The 27,613-nt window shown below is 26.0% G+C and overlaps 3 protein-coding genes across 4 annotated transcripts in view; all 3 read left to right on the top strand.

Annotated features, from left to right (window-relative positions):
- LOC111620367 (integrator complex subunit 10-like) overlaps window positions 1-8,821 on the top strand; it is a 32,248-nt gene extending 23,427 nt beyond the window's left edge. For both annotated transcript variants that reach the window (XM_023362294.1, XM_023362293.1), the window contains exons 12-20: window positions 7,064-7,202; window positions 7,286-7,368; window positions 7,445-7,513; window positions 7,585-7,638; window positions 7,723-7,831; window positions 7,916-7,995; window positions 8,080-8,245; window positions 8,457-8,553; window positions 8,639-8,821. In XM_023362294.1, the coding sequence (XP_023218062.1) occupies window positions 7,064-7,202; window positions 7,286-7,368; window positions 7,445-7,513; window positions 7,585-7,638; window positions 7,723-7,831; window positions 7,916-7,995; window positions 8,080-8,245; window positions 8,457-8,553; window positions 8,639-8,795 (954 nt within the window). In that variant the 3' untranslated portion in view covers window positions 8,796-8,821. The remainder of the gene's footprint in view (window positions 1-7,063; window positions 7,203-7,285; window positions 7,369-7,444; window positions 7,514-7,584; window positions 7,639-7,722; window positions 7,832-7,915; window positions 7,996-8,079; window positions 8,246-8,456; window positions 8,554-8,638) is intronic.
- Window positions 8,822-11,180: 2,359 nt separating this feature from the next.
- Window positions 11,181-13,661, top strand: LOC111620344. Its single transcript, XM_023362259.1, has 7 exons — window positions 11,181-11,277; window positions 11,471-11,606; window positions 11,769-11,885; window positions 11,958-12,044; window positions 12,129-12,349; window positions 12,899-13,255; window positions 13,333-13,661. The coding sequence occupies exons 2-6, from the start codon at window positions 11,501-11,503 to the stop codon at window positions 13,250-13,252; spliced, it is 885 nt and encodes a 294-aa protein (XP_023218027.1). The 5' UTR covers window positions 11,181-11,277; window positions 11,471-11,500; the 3' UTR covers window positions 13,253-13,255; window positions 13,333-13,661.
- Window positions 13,662-22,362: 8,701 nt separating this feature from the next.
- LOC111620366 (tubby-related protein 4-like) overlaps window positions 22,363-27,613 on the top strand; it is a 57,031-nt gene continuing 51,780 nt past the window's right edge. Inside the window, exon 1 of the mRNA XM_023362292.1 lies at window positions 22,363-23,115. Within this exon, the coding sequence (XP_023218060.1) occupies window positions 22,855-23,115 (261 nt within the window). The 5' untranslated portion in view covers window positions 22,363-22,854. The remainder of the gene's footprint in view (window positions 23,116-27,613) is intronic.

Below are 27,613 nucleotides of genomic sequence, written 5' to 3'. Positions count from 1 at the left end.
AACAAACTGTTTTTAATTTGATCAATTTTCTGGAACGTTTACGATTGTTCTATAATCGAACCGATATGCAATAACAAATTCAAATTTAAAACAGTTCGAACATTTTAAAAATCGAAATAGATAAAAATATTTATAACAATGTCTGAAATGTTATCAATTTAATACATCTAAGTACTCAATGAAGACTAAAAGCAGATAAAAACAAAAATTGCATCTAAAATAATATAGTAGAAGCCATTCTTCAGGTTAAGCCTTAATCCTCTTCCTCTCTCCTGCGGGAGAATTTCGAAAAATCCCTTCTTAGTGCGCGCTTTCATGATGTACCCTAACTGTTTACTAAATTTCACCTCTTTAGGTTCAGCGGTTTGCTCTGGGCGATGATGAATCAGTGACTAAGTCAGTCCGTCAGTCAGGACAAGCAATTTTATATATTTAGATATACATATAAAAAAGTTTAACTTTAATTTTTTTAATTTAATTTAATTTAAACAATAATTATAATTTAATTAAATAATTTTAGATTAAACTTATATATAAATTTAATCTAAAATTATTTAATTAAATTATAATTATTAAATTTAATACAAGATGACACCTAATACCTCTCTCTAGGTTCAAATTTACTAGTAATTTATAATTATTATTGCCAAAATATGGCCTGATGATATACAGCAGTTAAAGGAATTATTACAAAAAACATTATATATAATAATGTTTAAAAAATTTGTGTGAAACTTGCTATCATGAACTATGCACATAAACCATTTTACATAAATTTTTGTTGCTAATTTAATTATCTTTAGAGGAAACATTTATTGTTAGTAGAACTGAAATTTATTGTCTTTATTTCTTAAATTTCTACTCAAATATTTTTACTTATTCTTGGAGAAGAAAAATTTTATTTTCTTGATTTTAAATTATTCTAAAGTATTCTAATTTAATTAGATCTGGTTTTGTTATAGACAGGGAAAGAAAATATTTTTAAGTGTATATACCAAAATCACTAAATTTATAATGCAAAATTTTGTCATGTGCTAACCAAAATTTTTGAGAGTATATTATTATTTGATCTAGCAGCTAGATGTTGCTACAGAAAAGCTAGATTTAGAAGATTTTGTAATAAATTGGCAACTGTGTTTCTAAGTTAGTACATCTTAGAGATAGATGTCTTGGAAATAGGATATTTGCTTCATTTTCTTATTACTTATTATTAATTAAACAATAGTTATTACTTGATAGTGTTTGCTTCTTTATTGCATTTTTATTTAGTGTTGCTCTACTCAATAAAATTATGTTTTGTTGAGTTAGAACATGAAACTCAGCAAAGATGTTGGGTATTTATTTTTACTTTCCTGGCTGTTATAGATAGCAAAGGGAAAGTATGGCAATCAGTCTAAAAATGACTCCCAAGATTTTTACATTTTTGGGCTCAGGACACCTTGAAACACTGAGAAATGCAAAAAAATTTGGGTTTTTTTTCCTGTGTGTGTGTGAAGCATGATTTAGTTTATCCTATTTGAAGCTTAATAATTTCTGTGTTTTTAGTCAAAAATTTCTGAAATTTTTCAGGGAGGTTTTTTATTAGGAGGATTGATACTATTAAATTTTGGTGATTAAAAGTCAAGGAGGTTGTGAGATAAAGGGGGTCATGTGTCACATCTCAAGTAGGGTCAGACTTAATGATGATTTTATTTATTATTAGCATTTACAATTTTTTTATAAAACTCATTCCTACCCTTAAAATTAAGCTATTTGTCATTTTATAATAGTTAAAAATATAAAGTGTTTAATAAAATATCATAACAGATAACATCACTAAATGTTGCTAGGAAAGTTAAGCAACTCATTGCTAGATTTTTTAAATTAAGCCTTGGGTTGTGTGCCAGAAACAAGTTATTGGCATGTATGCCAAGCGTTGTTACCCACCTCTGTCATGGGACAGAACAGTGTGCATACCAAATTTGGTTGAGATTTATCAATAGTTCTTTCTACAGAGAATTCTAAACACCTTTCTTTAGTTATGGTCATCTTATATAATAGATTTAAAAGTAATATATGTTGTATAATATAGGCCAGTGTTTCTTAACCACCAGACCATGGACCAGTGCTGGTCCACAGAAAAATATGTGACCATACTGATGCTGGTGCAATTGATTATGGATGACATTCAAATAGTAATCTAGATAGGCATGTATAAACATAATAAGTATAATTCATAGTTACATATAATTACTGGTTCATGTAAAATTATCCATAATTTTACTGGTTTGTGATGAGGAAAAGGTTGAGAAATACTGGTATAGACTATTCATAAGTTTTAATACCACATATATTTATGGTTATGGTAATCAAGTTATTGCAAATGTGTAACATAAGAACAAGAGAGAGATGCTATCTAAATGTATTAAAATTCAAACTAATGTTTAATATTTTTTGAAAATATGATTTTCCTGTAAATATTTTGCCTCTGACTTGCAGAATTAATTATGAAATGCTCTTATATTAATCAGTTCAAAATAAGTTGGAAGTGAAATACTTGCATGATTGCCAATTATACTTTATTATATGTTTGTAATAAACAATCAATTTATGATAAAAAATAACAATAAAAAAAATACTAATGTTCTCATATTATGGATGTAGCCTGTTGAAAGCACAAGGATCTTGGTAATATTTTAATAGTGGAGATTTATAGTACACATATGTTGAGGAAAAGCAGCAAGTGCATGCAATGTTATAATTGTCATACTACATAATTAGAAAGAATGATTGATTTGCTGGGATTCAGAAATATATTTTTAATATGAGTTCTGGCTGTGTTAAGTATGAAATCATCATAAGTCAACTACAATTTACATTATTTCACAAGCATTTTATCTTGTTAATCAATATTTGGTATTTGAATTTTTAAAATACCTGGAATTTTTAATTTAATATTCTGGAAAACCTGGAAAAGTCAGGGAAATTTAAAATCCAATTTTACCAATACTCTGTAATGAAATTATACATTAATATTTAAATAATTGAAATTCTGTTATAAATAAATGGAGCAATATTTTGTTTAACATCAGATAAATCTTTCTTTAAGAAAATTGAAAATACAGTTTAACCCGCTTGTAACATCATCCATGGGACTGGCAATTTTTTGACATTATAACAGAGTGTTGTTATCTATGGGGTCATAATTTTAGTCCCATAGATTCTTAAACCACTTGGTACTTACCAAGTGGTTTAAGAATCTATTATAAAATCTATTCTAATTTAACATCGTATGTATTACCGTAAAATTATTTCTTAATAGTAATACAGTATACTGTATCTCTNTTTTACTTAAAATTTCTATTTATCTTAAGTTTCAATAATGGCAGAACTTCCAGTTTTGAGAATAATATCAAATCAAAAGGCAACAAAAGGTTAATCTAATCTATGCCAATTAAAAATGATTTAATTATTTCTATAAACTATTTGATATAATATATTATATTAAATATAATAGAATATTTAACAGTTTAACATAAAGTAGTTTAAAAATGAGTACATAATACTATAATAACCAATCGTCACATCATTTAAAAGTGTGGCGAACCTCACCCCATCGAAGTTAGGTGGTGAGAGTACTACCCACAGTCATTCTAGGAAGTGGACTCTGACCCTAGGACTGAACACATAGTATTTTCTTTGTTAAATAAAATTTGTAATCTAATTTTGTAAATTTGGGATTGCTTCAAATATGACATTAAAACAGGGTTTTATGTTGTTACAAGTGGTTTTTTAACATTATCTAGTATAGTAAAATCATGAGACCAATAAAAATTTGACGTTATATGAGGGTTTTGTTACATCCGATGACATTATAATCGGGTTAAATTGTATTATAATTTTGTTTTAAAAAAACTGCTTTGAATATCTGGTGTGCCACTTTAAGTTTTTTTGCAAGAATGTTTTAGAAAATTAAGCATAGTATCATTTTTTTAAGGCTATAACCATGAAGATGCAAAAACAGCAGCAAGTGTGAAGTTGATGGTGTTACTACTTTTGCAAAGCTTGTGAAGAATGAGAGATGTCACTCATATAATAAAAAATATTGCACTCACAGATATCTGACACTATTTGATTTTTATCACAGCTAGCAGTTTTCACTTTATACTATGCATGTGCAGTAATTCATTCTTATTTCATTTTTGAATTTATGTATATAATTCTTTAAGATATTTAAGCAAGAAGGGATAAACAACTTAACCATTGTAATTTAGATATTTTAATACAAGGATTGTCCCAAAAGTACTGACCTGACATATAGATGGCGGTAGTTTGAAAAAATTACTGTGGTCGAAAATATCAACCTTATAAAGTTTGAAGATGCTACATTGTTTAGTATTTGTTTGACAGCCATCAATAGTGAACAATCTCAGTGAATTTATAAACATGGAAAAAATTGGTCATTGTTATGTGATATAATACTTTCATTTGAAAGGTTTCAGTCCAACCAATATTAAAGGTGAGCTAGATTCTACTCTGGGTAGTCTACTCCCTCGTTTACAACAATAAAATATTGGGGGTGGCATTGTTTAAACAAGGCCATACGAGCTGCAAAGACGAACATTGCAGTGGTTGACAAAGTGAGATGACCACGCCAGAAATATTGAAAAAAATCCAGAAAATGGTATTGGATGACCATCGACTCAAAATGCGAGAGCTAACAGACATGGTAGGCATTTCAAAAACTGCTGTACATTGCATTTTGACTGAAAATTTGGACATGAGAAAGCTGTGCGCAAGATGGGTGCCATGTTTGCTCACAATGGAACAAAAACAGTGTCATGAGGATGTTTCAATCGAATGTTTGGCAATGTTTTGCAGCAACAAAGCCGAGTTTTTGCATCGATTCATAACCATGGATGAAACATAGGTACATCACTTTACACTTGAGATGAAAGAACAGTTGAAACAATGGACTGAAAGGGGAGAATCAGCTCCAAAAAAGGCGAAGACAGTTCCATCTGCTGGCAAGGTCACGGCGTCAGTTTTTTGGATGCGCATGGGATAATTTTCATTGATTATCTTCAAAAAGGAAAAACAATCAACAGCAAGTATTATGTGAACTTATTGCAGCACTTGAGTGATAAAATCAAGAAAAAAAAGGCGCAATTGGCAAAAAAAGAAAGTGTTGTTTCATCAAGACAGCGCACCAGTTCACACATCCGTTATTGCAATGGACAAAATCAGTGAGTTAAGGTTTGAATTGCTTCCTCATGCACCCTATTTGCCAGATTTAGCCCCCTCAGATTATTTTCTCTTTCCGAACTTGAAAAAATAGCTTGGTGGTAAAAGATTTGCCAACAATGAAGAGGTGGAGTCTGCGGTTGATGGCTATTTTGAGAAGCTCGACAGTTCTCACTATAAACAGGGTATCGAAGCTATTGAACATTGCTGGGAAAAGTGTATCAAGCTAAAAAAAGAGTATGTTGAAAAATAAAGATATGTTTTCCCAAATTTTTTGTGTCTTTGTTAGGTCAGGTACTTCTGCGACTACCCTTGTACCTAGGTAGAATAAAGTGGCAGAGGAACAAAATTAGGTGATAAGTTTGTTTAATCAAATTATTATTAGATTATTTTTTGTAAAGTAATATTTATGTAACAATCCTAAAAATATTGGTATATTTTTTGATGGTGATAAATACTGACATCAATTCATTTTCTTTTCTTTTTGAACATAAATGGAAAAACTTGCACTACTACATAATGATTTTAACAAGAACAAGAAAGGAGAATCATTTGCATTAATTTCATTTACTCCTTTACTGTTAATGATTGCCCTATGCATGGCCAATAGTCTAACTTTATATACATAAAAAAAGTAATCTTGAAATAAATAATTGTTAAAATTCTGCTGCCATTTTTAATCAAAAGGACTTGATTTTGACATTGATTTTTGAAATTTCTTTTTCAATAATAAAATTTTTCTTTCAATGTATTTTTATAACAGCAAATTTTATATAGAGGGTGTCTATAAAGTTCATGTGCACTTTTAAATATTAATAATTTTGGACTATACATGATAAAATTAATCAGTAGAAAACATTATTTCAAAACATTAATTCAAAAATGTATTTCAAAAATTGATTATTATTTTTCTTACCCATTATTATTTATTTATTTATTCCTGAAACTTCAAAATGGTTGTTTTCTTTTCAGAACTGTTATTGACCCATAATATCTCTAGAAGAGAAAGTAAACTGTGTTCTTTGGTTGGCTGAGCTGAAATCTGTCACTTCTGTCCAAAGAAGGGTCCATAGGTCAATAACAATTCTGAAAAGAAAACAGTCATTTTGAAGTTTTAAATAAATAATAAATAATAATGGGTAAGAAGAACAATAATCAATTTTTGAAATAATGAGAAAAAACTAGACACATCAGGCTTATAAATGTTTTTTACAGATTAATTCTANTCTTTTCAGAACTGTTATTGACCCATAATATCTCTAGAAGAGAAAGTAAACTGTGTTCTTTGGTTGGCTGAGCTGAAATCTGTCACTTCTGTCCAAAGAAGGGTCCATAGGTCAATAACAATTCTGAAAAGAAAACAGTCATTTTGAAGTTTTAAATAAATAATAAATAATAATGGGTAAGAAGAACAATAATCAATTTTTGAAATAATGAGAAAAAACTAGACACATCAGGCTTATAAATTTTTTTACAGATTAATTTTATTGTGTATAGTTCTAAAATTATTAATATTTAAAAGTGCACATGGACTTTATAGACATCCTGTAGTTAACCTGAAGTTTAATTATAAAGATTTAAAAACAATTTTTACATATATCATTAAACATACTTGTTTATTTAATTTAAACATTTATTTTTAATATTTTCATATATATATATATTTGCTAAACAGTTTCAAAAATATTAATAAATGAAAATAATGTTAATTTAAAGATATAAATATTTCTAAAAAATTATTTTAAGCTATATAGTTTACACATGCAATTCATAAAATACATTGTATAATCTTAAAAAGTTTTAATTAAAACTTATATAAATATAAAATATATATGTTTAGAACAGAGATACAGAAATTGTACCTTATCTTACTATGAGTAAAAGTGCACCAGTTGAAATAGCAAGCTCATTAACACAGTATTTTACAACAGCTTTCAAATGCTGGGATATATTGCATAGCAACAATCATTTAAAAAAAGGTTTGTAATATTTTATAATTTTCAATTGCACAATAAAAATATTAAAAAATTTTAATCTGAAAATTAAATAAATTTTTTTAAAGAAATAAATCGTTTAAGACAACATATACATATGGATGATTGGCCTTGGTTTCAAGACTTTCTTATCAACACATTAATATATCAAGTAAAATTTAAATTTCAGTTAAATAATTTTATAAGTTAATTTTCAATTATTGATTATCTTTAATTGTTAATATTAGGGTTCATATAAGGAAGCAATTGAAACATTGATGCATCATCATAGGCCACTTGCAAAGCAACATGTTATTGTAAGTTAATTATGTTTGATTAAATTTCTTTTATAAAAAGTTTTATATTAAAATTAATTATTTATTTACAGAATAAAAACAAAATTCAATTAGCAAGTTGTTTTTACTGTTTAGGAAATTTTGCAGTAAGTGTCTTTTTAATTAAATAAAATAGCACTATATATATGTAAAATATATAAAAATAAAAATATGTATATGATTAAATTTAGACTGCATGTGAGCACATGCTGGATGTAATTTCAACATTTTTAAATATGTCATCTTTATCATCTCAATGTGCTTTAGTTCATGACCAACAAATTCATCCAAGGAAATCAGGTATTATTTGCATAACTAAATATATTTATATTGATAAAAATGATATTAAAATATTGTGACATGTTCAATATTAAAATATTTTAGGTAGACATTTACATTTTATTTCTTATAAACCTGATGAAATCTTGCATCATTGTGTAAAACTATTAATTACATGTTTCAAAGTAAGTATATTATTATTTATACAGTTTTTTAACCTTATAAAATCTACTAATTAAATGAAAATACTAATGTGATTCTTTGATTAGGAAAATGCTTTTCATTCAACCATTAAAAATGATTTAGCAATTGGACATTTACTTGTTCTTGTTCAGCATGATTGGCCAAGGGAAGAACAGTTATTTCTCCAAATATTAGATGTTGTTAAAAAGCATGGAAGCTTCTGCTATGGTTTATTTTTTAGTTATATTATTAGTATCCTTTTATTAATTTATTTACATACAAAGAATGATTTATTCTTCATTTTTCTTTTCTAAATTTTCAATATCAACTGGAAGACACAAATGAAGGATACAAGATTTAAAATTAGTTTATATAAAATTAATCGATAAAATTATAGATAATAATTTTTAAAATATAGTCTTATTTTAAACAAAAATGTTAAGTATTTCTTATCTAATACTAGTCCCAGATATTTTAGAAGAATTTATGCATCTCACTACTGATAATGGTGGAAATGTTGATTTAGATTTACTTCCAAGTTCAACATTACAAGTAGGAAAGTAAGTCATTTGTTTATAATCAGATATATACATAAGTTTAAAATAAAATAAGTTTGAAATGATTTAATTAATTGAATTTAATTAGGCAAAGGGCTGTTACAAGAGGAGTAAATAAAGGTGCCAAAGAAGATCTTAAATCTGCAATGGAAAGACAAATGTCTCGAAGTGATGAAAATCTCAATCAATTATTAGTACAGTTTTTTAAACAAGAAAGGGACATAATTAAAGAAACATTAATGTAATTATTTTTCATGTATGAAATAAAAAAGTTTTAAACTCAATGAGTTTCATTTCAAGTTTTTTTAATATTAAATTCAAAATCTACAAATTAAGTAAATAATAATTAATTATTAATAATAGCACTAAAATTAGTCCAGTTTGCTACAGTGGTTGTTTGGTTAAAGACATAAGGCTTTGAGATGTATCTATAAGTAAATAAATAATTCATAATATAAGAATGCAATTTATTAATTTTCTATTATTTACTTTTTACACAATTCATGAATCCTTAGGTAATATGAATTATTTAAACTATATTCAAATTTAGATTAAATTCAATTAATTTAATTTAATTTAATTTTTTCTTCCTCTTAAAGTTGCCATATAAATGTGTATATCATGTTTTATTCATAAATATCCTAGCATTTTATTTATAGATAAAATTAATAAAAATTAAATTTTCAAAATTATGAAAGCTTTTAATATCTAATTAATTATTCATAAAAATATGATTTTAAATCAATGATATAAAATTATGAAAGAGAATAAAAAATATTAGTGTTCTATTTTGGATAATAAAATATAAATGGTAAGTAATAATTTCTATAAGAATTGAAAAGAAAAAAATGTCATTCAATTAATATTTTTCAAATATAATTGATTAAAGTTAAAATAAATCATCGAAGCTGTCACGAAGCTGGTGGCCAAACTGCAACTGTTGTGCTGCAAGTGGCTCTTCTAGATCCCTACAGTGCTCCCATATAGCTTACTTTCTATTTATAAACAAAACAGTATTACATATATAAAGTTTAATAGAGTATGCCACACTGGCATGTTTCTGATAAGCAATATATGGCTCCTATTGTGACAAGGTTTGCCCTCCCTGTTATATTTTATATACATTGATTCTGTTTCTGGATTTGGGGTTGCACTTTATGTATAATTTCTTTCTGTTATTGAGGGGTTAAGTTGAATTTCTTGTTCATTTTGTTTACCCTGAAAAAGTTATGTTCTTAGTTCCTGGTTAGCAGCTTTTATTCTGTTCAGGCAGTTCTGTTTGGCTGAGTTTTTTTGGAAGCTTTAATCAGATTTGTTTGAAGATGCTTGTTTATTTTTCTATTATGTATGTTAGATACTAGGAGGAATAGGTTTTTTTTTTTTTCATTAGGGCTTAAGTAATAATTAGTTTATTTTTTTTATTTTTTTAAACTAAATATTAGTTATGCATTTATTAATATATTTAGTTTTATAGTTTATTTTTCTATAGCCCAGATTATTTAAACTGAAAACAGAATTTTAAAAATTTGCGTTGAGATTACAAATAATTTAGAGCATAGATTTTTCTGTGTAAGCAAAGGGAAAAAAAATGTCTGCAGAACCGTTGCTATTCTACACAAATATAGGATCGATCGGAATATTTTCATAAATATTATTCTCAGTCAGATGGATAGAATCATACTAAAATGTTTTGACAACTTGAGCCGATGATATACTGTATCGGTTAGTGATGGCAAGCATTTCAATTTTTTCCAATATATATTTTCTTTATATTTATTCAATTTCGGAAAATCCAACACAAAATAAAAAAATCGTCGAAAGAAAGATGCGTAATGAATAATTATTGCGATTAACTTAAATTGGTAATATATAAATAAAGAACTTTATATAAAAATCGTTATAAAATGCAGATTAATTAAAACGTCGTTATCTATTAACAAATATATTGGATTCTTGTTAATTCGGCCATCCCTTATACAGAGGGGAGCCGGATTATTGAGAGCGTGTAGGCCTAAAGCCGGCAAATGACGTCACCTGTCGCCCTTCCGTACCGATTCTTTTTGGAGGCGGCGGCCAAATAATCGTCTTCGGCACGCTAAAATGCAATACTCTATACAGAAACGGAACCCGAATAATACAAGACTTGCCACATAACTAACATATTTGTGGAAATGGAAGAGGTGCGTAGACGATCGCGGGGTATGTCGGATTATCGAGGGACGGATTAGCGAATGTGTGTTGTCCTTAAATTTCGTTTAAACTTCCTTTTCAAAGAGAATTTATATATATATAGTATACGCGCGATGACATATGGCGTATAATGACCTAACTCTATTGAATAATAAACAGAAAAGAGGAAGTTCCACATCGCTGCTTTATAGCTGCTATATCTCTTACATTCTTCATCTATCCCAAAGGTAAATTCAGCAAAATTACTTTAAATATTTACATACCATTTTCCCCCTTTCGTTTTCAAAAATAAAAAATAATATAAAAAAAAAGTCGTGAATGTAGCAGACGGATAAAACTTTCACTTGCTCCTCCCACAATTTTTTTTCTTATATTTTAATTAAAAAAAAAACATATATATATATATATATATATATATGTTGCCATGACAACCTACCTGGCGTTTGCGCACCAATCTGGATGCGAGTACAAGCGAGGTTTTGGCATTTAAAAGGTTGCTCAGAAATATAAACCGAATAGTTGTTATATATAATATTGGTAAGTATTTAATTAATATACATATATAATATGAATTTTACTTTGATTATATCTATGTAATACAAATTGTGTATTACTATTCACCGCTTTCTTCCATACTCTAACCATATGTTGCATTTGTTTATGTAATAAAACTATTTGTTTTTATTACTAATGTCGAAACGACATCGATTATTTTTATTTCTTCTCTTAGGAATATTTTACTCCATTTTAATACATCACGATGTTTAAAAATTGGACTTTATTAATTTGTTTTTTATGGTGCGAATCGTTGATTATCGCAATACCGCTAAAAAATAACGAAAATACAGACAATTCCCTCGATAAAGGTAATTTGAAATCGTTTTTTTAAAAATATTCTAATTGGTTAGAAACAAACAATAGCGACGTCATAACATTTAATTACGTAACGACGCTGTTAATTTTCAAACTTTAAGTTTTAATATCTTTATCTTATGAATAAAATTTATTATAACTTTATTTTTATGTAGAAAAAGGTTCTCAAGAAGATATTATGTTCGGCAATCAACAAAATAAGCCCGCAGGGATGGTAGATGACAGCCTTTCTTTTCCAGAAATGACTGAAGATAACTCATCTGCATCTGACGGTAAACAGATGTTTCATTCGTAAAATTAAATTAAATTTCCACGTTTTGATAGTTTCTAAACTTAAATTTTAGGAGATAAATCGAGTCAGAATACAGATAAGCAAATGGATAAAGAAGAAGAAAACGCAGAGGAGTTAGGAAGAAGAAACTTTCCCATTCGTAAGATAATCTATTGGTTTTTTTTCCTGTGATAAAAGTAGCTTTTTTTAAAATAAAAAAAAACAAGCAAGTGTTTTATTTCAGCGGCGAACTCTCTTATCGATTATTATCCTGTTTATGAAAATGATGAAACGATATTCAGAAAAAAACGCAGGTCTGTCCCGGTGGAAATCAGAAACAAAATCGAGGACCTGTTGAATGAAAGACAACATCAACGCTTAAGAATCAAAAGACAATCAGATATTCTCAATTGGTTAAGAAACTTAGAATCTGATGATAATCCACGTTATTTTCAAACTGATGACGTGAGTTTTTTAATTAAATTTTCCGTATGTCGAAGAATGATTTAACGCTTACATTGTTCGATTTTTATTTCGAAATTCTTTTAGAAAACAGAATAAAGTCAATTTAATGTGTTAACTAGTTTCAGTAGTCATTAGTAAACTGATCAATAAAATCAATTTAATATATAAAGGTATAGATTTTTGGATTTAAAAGTATTTAATTGAGAAATTTTGTTTATTTGTGGATTTAAGCGTTAATTTAGCGGCTCCTGTTTCATAAAATTTTCTCATTGTTTTTACTTCAATTTGTAAAGGATTATTTAAGATTTTGCAGTTTGTCGTATCAATAGGCAAGATAATAATGAAAATTATTCGTACGTATAAGCTTATTTAATGTGTTAATTGCATGTTGATCCACATTTGCCGTTTTAAAGAGCAAAATAAACAACAATTTAATTTGTTTCGTATAAACTAAATATAATACATTTAAAAAAAAACCTTAAATATTTTTTGTTCGTGTTTTCAAATATCTTATGAAAATAATCATTTATTTAATTATTTATTATTTAGGAAGGCAGCCTAAATGAGGATGATTCTATTCCGCTTCGTTATTACGTGATGGAAGAAAATGAACAGCCATATGCAGAAGCAGATTCTTTAGACGATTTTCTTACATTAAATAAATATCCCAAACACTTATTCGCCTCTTCAAAGAAAGAACCTCCATTAGAGTACAATCTTAACAATATTTTATTACCAATGAAAGATATTATGTGGATGAAACAAAATGGCGCAAAAATAGCTCCATCTCTATATCGAAGACGTCCTCTCACCGTAAATGACGATGCCTCTCCCGAGTATGATGATTACAGTATTTACGACTTTTTAAATCAACACGAAAGAGATATTCCTAGAGATCTATAAAAAGTTTGTTATATGTTTAATCAAATTATTAAAATATTTGGCTTTTATTTTATTAACATATAATATTTTTCCCTTTTCAGACTCCACTTTTACTCAAGAAATGCTTAAAAATTGCTGTGAATCCCACCAATTGAATTATGTTTATTTTTAATTTATATATAACTTAATTATTTATCACAAATTCCATCTTCCTACTTAAAAACTCCTCATATCAATATTTATAAAAGAAAATAAATATACAAATATTTACACAAATGCTTTATTGATTTTTATTTTATGAAAGATTTTAATTTTTTATATATATTACCATTGCTATATTATATATATGTAAAGTATTATTGTTGTTTTAACCATGACCAAATATTGTTACTCCTATAAAATTTGATGTTTCCTATATTATGATAATCGAATAAATTATTTACAGTTAAAATTATTGTGTAGATTTATTCAGAATGAATATTTATGTGAATAATAAAATTCCAAGCATTCTTATCATAAGAAGACACATGATTTTTTTTCCTCTTCTCTGGTAATTGATAATTATCAATGAAACATATTTTACTATAAAATTGAATAAATATGTAAATTTTATGTGGAGCTACTTTCACAGATTGTATTTCAATTAGTAGAAATTCACTAATAGCTAAAGATAGTTTTGAAAGCACGACAGCTATGAATGCAATGATAACGGTGAAATGTTCCTTAATGCACTTAAATGGTAATTATTTTCATTCACTATAAGAATAAATTCATTAAATTTAAATATTTAAGACATTCTACCAAAACATATTAAAATCTGTAGTTAATAAATTGTAAAAGCTATTCCTATATTAGCTCATAGTATACAGAATTNGTAAAAATCAATTCTTATTATTAAAAAAAAAGACAAATATTTTTATTTAAGAAATAACGAAAGAGAATTATTTTTTAATAAATTTTTTTTGTAAATATTTTAATAATAAGTTACAACAAATTAATATTTTATTAAGGAGTAGATAGAAATAAACTAAATATTGATCCAGTTATCGGAAATACTCGTACCCTGACTTTAATCCCGAAATGCGTTGCGCTTATCATAAGTGCGCATGTGTAGTTGGTGATTGCTGTTAGGTTGTGATTTGTGTTGAAGTCCAGAATGTAGGATATTATAAAAGGAGATTGTTTCGTTTGTAAATTGTTAAATTGTAATGTTTTTGATGGTATTTAACATCCTAATATATAAATAATAGTCCAAGTGGAAAGACATATCGTTAGTATGTACTAGTAGTACGCTGTAAATATATAATATATACTTTAATATATATGTATGTTGGGAATGTGTTAGGCACTGTTTAGAAGTTTTCAATTAATTTTTTTTTCAAGTTTGTATCTCCGTTTTGTTAAATAATGTTTTGGTTAAATCGGAGTTTATATTTGTTAATTGAACTGTTAAAATTCGATTTGTTAAGAGTTAAGCATGAACACTTACTGATTCCAACTTAAGCCAAAAGAAACAAGAATTTAACATCCACTGATCAAATTATGCCTTTTTTTGTATGAATCTCTGTTGGATATTTTCCTCCCTTTTTTAGACACTTTTCTAAAGTATGCACTTGCACTTTGAGAGAACATTCACGGCTCGTACCGACTGTACCATCTTGTCGTTGACTTGGATGGGAAAGATTCCCGAAGAGATTCCCGATGACGAAGAATGGAGAGCGAGTCCGTATAATTATTACCAGGACGGATGGTTGGGTACCGGAAATGCTAGAGGTATCGTCGGTATCACGTTCACCACGTGCGACTGCAGAAAGAATACTGAAGTACCGTCGAGAGCAAATTTTAACTTGAGGGGACACCATTCCAAGGTTTGTATCCCGTTTATTTGCATTGCCGTCAATTACAGATTTTGAAATTCCATTGATAACCAAAAAGAATTATAGGCAAAATTATAAATATTCATTTTAATGCAAATGTAGATTTGTTGTTACATCTGTGATATTATTACGGCTTAGTTTGAGCAAATTTATTGAAAAAATTATTTTTGAAACAAATTTGCAAAAGTAAACCAATAATGTGTATGTCTCGTATAGTTTTTTCCAATTCCACAATTTTTAAAATAAACTGCAAAAATTCCAAGTTTTAAGATCTCGGATTAATGGTTAATTCAATCAGAAGATAAAAATCTGAAATATCTAAAGCTTAAACTTTTATCGAGCAGTTTTAAAAAAATGTTTTTGGTATTTGTCTACTTCAAAATTAGTTTTTTTATATACTACAAATTCTATATTTTGTTATTAAAATGAAAATTCAGAAAACAAAACAAAGAAAAAAACAAATTTATTTCAAGTATTTCCATTGATTTTTATGGCGACTTGTAGTTTGTAACATAATCCATATGCATACATTGAGTTATGAACTACAAGTTAAAATTAAAATCGATGAAAATTTAGAACTTTTTCAGTTAATTTCTAACTTTATATCATAGAAAAATAAATAGTCTTAACCATACAAATATTATTTAATAAATGTTTAATTATTTTCAATTTCATATTATATCACTTAGTTTCTGAGGATGGAATGATGTGTTATTTTAAAGTAATAAAATATTTAGAAAGACTTTTACTTAATGTATTTAGAAGTAATAAGTGAACAATTTTTGTTTTTGTTTTTTTTTATTTATCAATAGTTAGCTAATTGAATTTATTATTTCTATATATATTTTTCATATGTAGAATTATTTTGCTTTATATATTTGCATGATAAATGCATATTATAGAATTAATAATTGATTTAAAAATCTTTTCTCGAGTCATCATTTAATAATAATAATAATAATAATAATGTAAATCTCTATAACTAATTTTATCTGAATTTAATTTCAGATAAAATTAGTTTTTCATAGTCCATTGATCAATTCATACAGTTCAAACCAAGTTATATTTAGCCTAAAACATTGGTTCAGGAATAATTGTACTGTTTGGATACTAAAATGAATAAATGTATCGTGCAAGTAAAAATATATAAGAAAAATGTATGTATGTATATATAACTAACCTTAGTGATGAGCTGATCAATAAAAAGTGAAAGCTATCAGATAATATTTAGAAAGGTTTGTAAATAATTTTATTAAAGGTTAGTTCATGCATGACATTAGTAAAACAATTATATATTGATAGAATATCTGATGATTGTTATAAAAATAGTTTTAACACAGATTTTCCTTGAAGTATGAAAATATTCAATAGATACTTGAGAACAAACAAAAAAGATCAAAATGAAAAATCAAATTTGCAATGTTATTTTAAATTAAGTCATTAAAATATTAAAACATAAAATAAGGATTATATCAAAAATTAAAGATGCATTCTTCTATTGATAAAAAAATCACTATAACTCTGCCAGAGATAGTTCTTTGATTTTTTTCATTAAAAAAAAAATTATATTATTAAAATTTCAGAGATACTTAATTATGTTGTAATTTTTCTATAACATAACAAAATTAGCAGGAAGTATTTTTAGCAGTCAAATCATTATTATTGGTATGAATGGTGAATGACTAATTAGTAACAAGCAAGAACAGAGAATTCTTCATTGCATTATTATTGCATTTTGTATTATTTTCTTTGTTTGTCATGGATGACTTATCCTTCTGTATAAAAGAGATGCCAACAGTGTGAATTAATGTCTGGAACATAAATTAGTTTCTGATGTAATTATAGTTGATGAAAATTTGATATTTCTTTAAAACACTAAGGATTTGAGTTATTGGTCTTTTGATTTACAGTTTAAGATAGGTAATAGTCTCTAGAAAACCATGTCTTAATATATCATTTAAGTCTAAATCTAATAATAATATATATGGAGTAGTTCATTTTTAACACTTTACTTGAATAACTTGAAAAATAAATATTGTACGAAAAAATTCATTGAATGAAATATGTTAGATTTCAAGGAGTCCATAAGATGGCACCAATTGGTTTCATTTATGATGAAACCAATTGGTAGAAATGGAGTCAACTTCATTTTTTATTATGTATTATGATTCTAGATAAAAAACAAACTTTTATCTGAAATGTTTTTTCTGAAAGATGCACTTATCAGAAGTTATGAGCATTTGAACTTTTACATGGCTGTCCCTGAACTCCACAGATATTCACAGATGACACCACCATGTATGCATGTATCTGTGGATATCTGTGAAGTTCATTGAAAAAGGAAGAAAAATTATTAGAAACTATTATTATTTGGAGGAATCATTCTTTTTCTTCAAATAATTAACTGATACAAAAAGTTGTGCCACTGTGTGTTAAAGCCAGCAAGCTTGTGTGTTTTGTTGATTTTTAAAATTTATCCTCAAGCTCAGCTTGAGGTCTCCTTAGATTTTTTTCATACATTTTTCATGTTAATAAAAATTAACACAAAAGAAATCTTAACAATTTTGGAGTAATAAATTTTTTATAGGATGTATATTTTTCAAGTTATTTCAGTGGATTTATTAAAATGAACCACCCTGTATCATAGAAAGTTCTAAATTTCGTATAATCTTTATTACATAAAATTTTAAATTTATTATTACATAATTATTCAGTTTTTTTTTTATTTAACTGAAAATATTTATTTTTGAAAGAGTAGACTTTGAATTCAATTTTTTAAATTGTTCTGTGTAAAAACTTCACATTCTTTTTAATTAATACAATATCAATATTGTCTCGAAATGGTTTCAAATTATGTATAATATTATTTATATTATTTTTACTGTTTTTTTTAAATGTGTAAAGTATTTTAATATATTACCAAATGGATTTGTTGGATTATTTATCAGGCTATATTAAGGCTAACTTAATAATTATTATACATGTAATTTGGCTAGAAGTCTAGCAGATCATTTTGCAATACTAATTGAATTGGGTTGTTATATATATTATTTTTATATAAATGTATTTTTATAAAAAATTATCTACAATAAAATTTAATTGTAGATAATTTTTTTAATATTTGATCATTATGTAATAGTGGGTTCTGGTAAAAAAGGACAAAATTGTCATCTTACTAAAGATGTTGCTCTCAAATAACAGGAATATTTGGTTGGAGATCAGTAGCTACAATAGATGATCTCCAATCTCTGGTATCTGAGTGCAATGGTGCCAATGGCATGATGACTGGTATTGCATTGTGAATTTGGATGAGCCCAGTTCAGTTTAATCAGTGGCTAAACCCTGAACAATGCAAACCAATCACTTTACAAAGTTTAAGAAATAGGACCAAGATAAGTAAAGTTATTTTCATTATATTTTAATGGATTAATTCAGTAAATTATTCTATAACTCATCTTTAATTAAAAGTAATGATATTTAAATTTGCTCAATATATTTTTTAATATATCAAGCAAATTTAAGTTTATTATANCTCTGGTAATTGATAATTATCAATGAAACATATTTTACTATAAAATTGAATAAATATGTAAATTTTATGTGGAGCTACTTTCACAGATTGTATTTCAATTAGTAGAAATTCACTAATAGCTAAAGATAGTTTTGAAAGCACGACAGCTATGAATGCAATGATAACGGTGAAATGTTCCTTAATGCACTTAAATGGTAATTATTTTCATTCACTATAAGAATAAATTCATTAAATTTAAATATTTAAGACATTCTACCAAAACATATTAAAATCTGTAGTTAATAAATTGTAAAAGCTATTCCTATATTAGCTCATAGTATACAGAATTTATTGATTTTTCTAAATTTTCCTTCCTTCCTTTTTATCTAAGTAAATTCGGATTTGAAAATTGCATTCTATTCCGAATGCTTTAATCTCAAATAATTTTGTTAAAAATGTGTGTTTGTTAAGGAAAATATAAAATTGAAAAATATTGTAAGGTAAAGAAACTCAATGTTAGAGGCATAAGAATGTATTGTGTGGAAGTTTTTAGGTATATTTTTAATACAGAATATAAGAAAAAATTCTAAAAAAATTTTAAAAATAAGAACATATACAAATTTATAAAATAAAATTATAAATTAACATTTTATTATTATACTTAATATTACAAAAAAGTCATAAATTCTTACATGATCGGATTAAATTCGTTAGTTTAACTTCCCGGCAATGTTGCTTCTCTGTAATATCGCAAAAGGTTAAGGAAAAGTTTCAAATTACGGAATTAAATGCTTGATCATAAAATTCTAACTTTAGTTCGTTTTTTAATGTATTAATTTATTAATCAAAAATTTTTTTCTAAAAAAACAAGCATTTTTAAAGACAAAATTTTAATATACGGGATTTTTTAAATCGAAATCTGTTGAAAAATACCGTATAAATGTGGTAATAGCATTCCTGTTTTGCATTTGAAAGATAATCAAGTTGTCACGCATACAATCTTATTAGTTTTAAAAAGTTTGAAAGAGATTTTTAGATTCTTTTTTTCCTATAAATTTTATAACAAAACAATAAAATTTATATTAATATTTAACATAAGTAATATTTATAAATTCGTTTAAACTAAATTTATTTTATCACGTAATTTTAAAAACCTTTCATGTACTAACTTATTTATAATTGCTGCAAGCTGATGTTTAGATATTCTTCGACGTTAATAACCATTTTGTCAACTTGTGCATAATTATATAATATTCTGTAGACTTACATAATTAGGATATTATTTAATAAAACATTTAACCTATAAATAAGCGTAACGAATTTACTTCATTTGATGAAAATACATTTAATGAAAGATATTGACGATCGGTACATATTAACTTAAGTTTTTCTACCAATGAATAAATAATTATCTAAGGTTTGAATATTTTATAATGATGAGTCTCCGTGGTAAAATCAACTCACTTAACATGTTTCTGTATAAATTATAATTTAATTCTTCAGTTATGCATTTTCATGAAATGGTATTTAAACAAACTGAATGGAGAAATTTTGTTTTAAATGTAAATACAGTTTAAATCTACATTCTTCCATCAATAATTACAAGAGTTGACCTTTTATTTAACAGTAAATTTAGATTTAAAAGTGTTTTAAAATACGCCGTACGAATTAGTTTAATATAATTTTTTTTTTAAAAGTTACTTTAAAATTAATCGGAAAACAAATTATATTTATCCATTTTCAAACATTTTTATCAATTAAATATTCGAAAATCGTATCAAAATTGATTTTTAATACAAATTTTGTATAATTTAATAATTATTAAAGTTTAAAACTATTAAATTAGATTCTAAAAAAATCATTATCAAATTAATTTGAATAAACTGACTAAATGACCACTAAGAGCAGCGAAATTTTTTTTTCAAGGTGAAGGCTCCACTAAGAGTCCTCACCATGGGTTCTATGATATACAGTAGTTCTCAACAGGTGTTTTTCATGTCTCTCGCGATCCCGACACGTATTCTTCTCGTTTCCTTGTGGGTGGTTACATTATATAATTGACTTATATTTATTAAAATATAATTTGTTTTATCACGTAATTTTAAAAACCTTTCATGTACTAACTTATTTATAATTGCTGCAAGCTGATGTTTAGATATTCTTCGACGTTAATAACCATTTTGTCAACTTGTGCATAATTATATAATATTCTGTAGACTTACATAATTAGGATATTATTTAATAAAACATTTAACCTATAAATAAGCGTAACGAATTTACTTCATTTGATGAAAATACATTTAATGAAAGATATTGACGATCGGTACATATTAACTTAAGTTTTTCTACCAATGAATAAATAATTATCTAAGGTTTGAATATTTTATAATGATGAGTCTCCGTGGTAAAATCAACTCACTTAACATGTTTCTGTATAAATTATAATCTAATTCTTCAGTTATGCATTTTCATGAAATGGTATTTAAACAAACTGAATGGAGAAATTTTGTTTTAAATGTAAATACAGTTTAAATCTACATTCTTCCATCAATAATTACAAGAGTTGACCTTTTATTTAACAGTAAATTTAGATTTAAAAGTGTTTTAAAATACGCCGTACGAATTAGTTTAATATAATTTTTTTTTAAAAAGTTACTTTAAAATTAATCGGAAAACAAATTATATTTATCCATTTTCAAACATTTTTATCAATTAAATATTCAAAAATCGTATCAAAATTGATTTTTAATACAATTTTTGTATAATTTAATAATTATTAAAGTTTAAAACTATTAAATTAGATTCTAAAAAAATTATTATCAAATTAATTTGAATAAACTGACTAAATGACCACTAAGAGCAGCGAAATTTTTTTTTCAAGGTGAAGGCTCCACTAAGAGTCCTCACCATGGGTTCTATGATATACAGTAGTTCTCAACAGGTGTTTTTCATGTCTCTCGCGATCCCGACACGTATTCTTCTCGTTTCCTTGTGGGTGGTTACATTATATAATTGACTTATATTTATTAAAATAATTACGAATAACTTAATAACAAAGTTATTAAGTTAATTGGATACAATGAATATATGTATATATATATTTAATCTTTCCTTTAAATAAAATAAATTTATGGCGAATCTTTAAAGCATGTTAATTTATGTTATTGATTTATTATGATTATTGGATAATGCAAAATTGATCCGAAAAAACTTTGATCAAAGTTCGTAAACCGAACTGTAGACTAATCGAGATTTTAAAATAACTTTTTAAATTTGAAATTAAATTCCGAACTAAACTAAAATTCTATTGGTTAACTCTAATATAAGAAGAATTAAGCATTTCGTTAATTAGTCGCTAGTTAGATAACGTCATCGACGATATTACAAATTTTTAAGTTAATAATAACAATAATAATAACAATAATAGTTATAATTTTTACGAAATAAAAAATAAGTTAAAATTTTAATTAAATAATTTATATTCTATATTCTGTTGTATGTCGTAAAAATCAATTCTTATTATTAAAAAAAAAGACAAATATTTTTATTTAAGAAATAACGAAAGAGAATTATTTTTTAATAAATTTTTTTTGTAAATATTTTAATAATAAGTTACAACAAATTAATATTTTATTAAGGAGTAGATAGAAATAAACTAAATATTGATCCAGTTATCGGAAATACTCGTACCCTGACTTTAATCCCGAAATGCGTTGCGCTTATCATAAGTGCGCATGTGTAGTTGGTGATTGCTGTTAGGTTGTGATTTGTGTTGAAGTCCAGAATGTAGGATATTATAAAAGGAGATTGTTTCGTTTGTAAATTGTTAAATTGTAATGTTTTTGATGGTATTTAACATCCTAATATATAAATAATAGTCCAAGTGGAAAGACATATCGTTAGTATGTACTAGTAGTACGCTGTAAATATATAATATATACTTTAATATATATGTATGTTGGGAATGTGTTAGGCACTGTTTAGAAGTTTTCAATTAATTTTTTTTTCAAGTTTGTATCTCCGTTTTGTTAAATAATGTTTTGGTTAAATCGGAGTTTATATTTGTTAATTGAACTGTTAAAATTCGATTTGTTAAGAGTTAAGCATGAACACTTACTGATTCCAACTTAAGCCAAAAGAAACAAGAATTTAACATCCACTGATCAAATTATGCCTTTTTTTGTATGAATCTCTGTTGGATATTTTCCTCCCTTTTTTAGACACTTTTCTAAAGTATGCACTTGCACTTTGAGAGAACATTCACGGCTCGTACCGACTGTACCATCTTGTCGTTGACTTGGATGGGAAAGATTCCCGAAGAGATTCCCGATGACGAAGAATGGAGAGCGAGTCCGTATAATTATTACCAGGACGGATGGTTGGGTACCGGAAATGCTAGAGGTATCGTCGGTATCACGTTCACCACGTGCGACTGCAGAAAGAATACTGAAGTACCGTCGAGAGCAAATTTTAACTTGAGGGGACACCATTCCAAGGTTTGTATCCCGTTTATTTGCATTGCCGTCAATTACAGATTTTGAAATTCCATTGATAACCAAAAAGAATTATAGGCAAAATTATAAATATTCATTTTAATGCAAATGTAGATTTGTTGTTACATCTGTGATATTATTACGGCTTAGTTTGAGCAAATTTATTGAAAAAATTATTTTTGAAACAAATTTGCAAAAGTAAACCAATAATGTGTATGTCTCGTATAGTTTTTTCCAATTCCACAATTTTTAAAATAAACTGCAAAAATTCCAAGTTTTAAGATCTCGGATTAATGGTTAATTCAATCAGAAGATAAAAATCTGAAATATCTAAAGCTTAAACTTTTATCGAGCAGTTTTAAAAAAATGTTTTTGGTATTTGTCTACTTCAAAATTAGTTTTTTTATATACTACAAATTCTATATTTTGTTATTAAAATGAAAATTCAGAAAACAAAACAAAGAAAAAAACAAATTTATTTCAAGTATTTCCATTGATTTTTATGGCGACTTGTAGTTTGTAACATAATCCATATGCATACATTGAGTTATGAACTACAAGTTAAAATTAAAATCGATGAAAATTTAGAACTTTTTCAGTTAATTTCTAACTTTATATCATAGAAAAATAAATAGTCTTAACCATACAAATATTATTTAATAAATGTTTAATTATTTTCAATTTCATATTATATCACTTAGTTTCTGAGGATGGAATGATGTGTTATTTTAAAGTAATAAAATATTTAGAAAGACTTTTACTTAATGTATTTAGAAGTAATAAGTGAACAATTTTTGTTTTTGTTTTTTTTTATTTATCAATAGTTAGCTAATTGAATTTATTATTTCTATATATATTTTTCATATGTAGAATTATTTTGCTTTATATATTTGCATGATAAATGCATATTATAGAATTAATAATTGATTTAAAAATCTTTTCTCGAGTCATCATTTAATAATAATAATAATAATAATAATGTAAATCTCTATAACTAATTTTATCTGAATTTAATTTCAGATAAAATTAGTTTTTCATAGTCCATTGATCAATTCATACAGTTCAAACCAAGTTATATTTAGCCTAAAACATTGGTTCAGGAATAATTGTACTGTTTGGATACTAAAATGAATAAATGTATCGTGCAAGTAAAAATATATAAGAAAAATGTATGTATGTATATATAACTAACCTTAGTGATGAGCTGATCAATAAAAAGTGAAAGCTATCAGATAATATTTAGAAAGGTTTGTAAATAATTTTATTAAAGGTTAGTTCATGCATGACATTAGTAAAACAATTATATATTGATAGAATATCTGATGATTGTTATAAAAATAGTTTTAACACAGATTTTCCTTGAAGTATGAAAATATTCAATAGATACTTGAGAACAAACAAAAAAGATCAAAATGAAAAATCAAATTTGCAATGTTATTTTAAATTAAGTCATTAAAATATTAAAACATAAAATAAGGATTATATCAAAAATTAAAGATGCATTCTTCTATTGATAAAAAAATCACTATAACTCTGCCAGAGATAGTTCTTTGATTTTTTTCATTAAAAAAAAAATTATATTATTAAAATTTCAGAGATACTTAATTATGTTGTAATTTTTCTATAACATAACAAAATTAGCAGGAAGTATTTTTAGCAGTCAAATCATTATTATTGGTATGAATGGTGAATGACTAATTAGTAACAAGCAAGAACAGAGAATTCTTCATTGCATTATTATTGCATTTTGTATTATTTTCTTTGTTTGTCATGGATGACTTATCCTTCTGTATAAAAGAGATGCCAACAGTGTGAATTAATGTCTGGAACATAAATTAGTTTCTGATGTAATTATAGTTGATGAAAATTTGATATTTCTTTAAAACACTAAGGATTTGAGTTATTGGTCTTTTGATTTACAGTTTAAGATAGGTAATAGTCTCTAGAAAACCATGTCTTAATATATCATTTAAGTCTAAATCTAATAATAATATATATGGAGTAGTTCATTTTTAACACTTTACTTGAATAACTTGAAAAATAAATATTGTACGAAAAAATTCATTGAATGAAATATGTTAGATTTCAAGGAGTCCATAAGATGGCACCAATTGGTTTCATTTATGATGAAACCAATTGGTAGAAATGGAGTCAACTTCATTTTTTATTATGTATTATGATTCTAGATAAAAAACAAACTTTTATCTGAAATGTTTTTTCTGAAAGATGCACTTATCAGAAGTTATGAGCATTTGAACTTTTACATGGCTGTCCCTGAACTCCACAGATATTCACAGATGACACCACCATGTATGCATGTATCTGTGGATATCTGTGAAGTTCATTGAAAAAGGAAGAAAAATTATTAGAAACTATTATTATTTGGAGGAATCATTCTTTTTCTTCAAATAATTAACTGATACAAAAAGTTGTGCCACTGTGTGTTAAAGCCAGCAAGCTTGTGTGTTTTGTTGATTTTTAAAATTTATCCTCAAGCTCAGCTTGAGGTCTCCTTAGATTTTTTTCATACATTTTTCATGTTAATAAAAATTAACACAAAAGAAATCTTAACAATTTTGGAGTAATAAATTTTTTATAGGATGTATATTTTTCAAGTTATTTCAGTGGATTTATTAAAATGAACCACCCTGTATCATAGAAAGTTCTAAATTTCGTATAATCTTTATTACATAAAATTTTAAATTTATTATTACATAATTATTCAGTTTTTTTTTTATTTAACTGAAAATATTTATTTTTGAAAGAGTAGACTTTGAATTCAATTTTTTAAATTGTTCTGTGTAAAAACTTCACATTCTTTTTAATTAATACAATATCAATATTGTCTCGAAATGGTTTCAAATTATGTATAATATTATTTATATTATTTTTACTGTTTTTTTTAAATGTGTAAAGTATTTTAATATATTACCAAATGGATTTGTTGGATTATTTATCAGGCTATATTAAGGCTAACTTAATAATTATTATACATGTAATTTGGCTAGAAGTCTAGCAGATCATTTTGCAATACTAATTGAATTGGGTTGTTATATATATTATTTTTATATAAATGTATTTTTATAAAAAATTATCTACAATAAAATTTAATTGTAGATAATTTTTTTAATATTTGATCATTATGTAATAGTGGGTTCTGGTAAAAAAGGACAAAATTGTCATCTTACTAAAGATGTTGCTCTCAAATAACAGGAATATTTGGTTGGAGATCAGTAGCTACAATAGATGATCTCCAATCTCTGGTATCTGAGTGCAATGGTGCCAATGGCATGATGACTGGTATTGCATTGTGAATTTGGATGAGCCCAGTTCAGTTTAATCAGTGGCTAAACCCTGAACAATGCAAACCAATCACTTTACAAAGTTTAAGAAATAGGACCAAGATAAGTAAAGTTATTTTCATTATATTTTAATGGATTAATTCAGTAAATTATTCTATAACTCATCTTTAATTAAAAGTAATGATATTTAAATTTGCTCAATATATTTTTTAATATATCAAGCAAATTTAAGTTTATTATAGTTTGAAACAATAAAATACATGAAAGATCAACAAGTATAAGAAATTTTGAAAGCAAAGTCATTTCAATAGTGAAATATTTCATTTGATTTCTTTTACCAATAACTCTACACTTTATATACTTTTCCAGCAATATTTTAATTAAAACAAATGTTTTCGACCCTGTTCAGAGGTCTGTCTCAGGTTAAAAATGTATAAATTACAAATTAAAGAAAAAAAGAAACTGAGTTCTAACAGTTTATTTCAAATTTACAACATTCAAAAACCTTCAAAAACTAACGACATACGTATTTAAAAATTTGACACAAATAATTTACATATTAAAATGAAAACATAATTGTGTACTGGCACAATGAAGTGACGTTTTTCTCAACACTGGGCTAGTTGAATCTTTTATTTAGTTAGAACGTTTTTTCCATACATCAACGTTTCGGGCATCAGCCCCTCTTCAGCTAACTAAATATATATAAAAATATTTAACAGGACACAAATAAAAACCAAAAAACTCACATAAATTCTTTGTAAACCATACCTCATTTCAGCATGGACACTGCACATACAGTAGAAATCGGACTACACTTAGGTTTTTTTAACATTTTCATTATCAATTTTTTTATCACAATTTTAACTATACAGGTTAAAAACAAAACTTTTTCTACATTTTATTACATAAACAAGATAAACTCTGCAGATTTTAAAAAACTAAAACTTACAAATTTCAAAAGTCTTTTTTTGCCACCTCGTCGACTGATCCGACAATTTGCATATAGCACTATGTGCCGTAAGTTATACTAGTTAACAAATTAATCGACAAACATTTGAAAATCCCTAAGGAAATTACAAAAAAATTTTTAATTTTTTTATACAATAAATCACTATTTCTCTTAAAGTTTACTCTGCATATTTTCTTATTATCTAATTTACATATGACGTTAATACAGAACATTGTTTCATTAAATA

Source organism: Centruroides sculpturatus, unplaced genomic scaffold, assembly GCF_000671375.1.
Source record: "Centruroides sculpturatus isolate CEXI.00-Female unplaced genomic scaffold, Cexi_2.0 scaffold32, whole genome shotgun sequence".
NCBI classification, from domain to species: Eukaryota; Metazoa; Arthropoda; class Arachnida; order Scorpiones; family Buthidae; genus Centruroides; species Centruroides sculpturatus.
The sequence above is the reverse complement of the archived record's forward strand: the minus strand, read 5'-3'. Positions and strand labels throughout refer to the sequence as shown.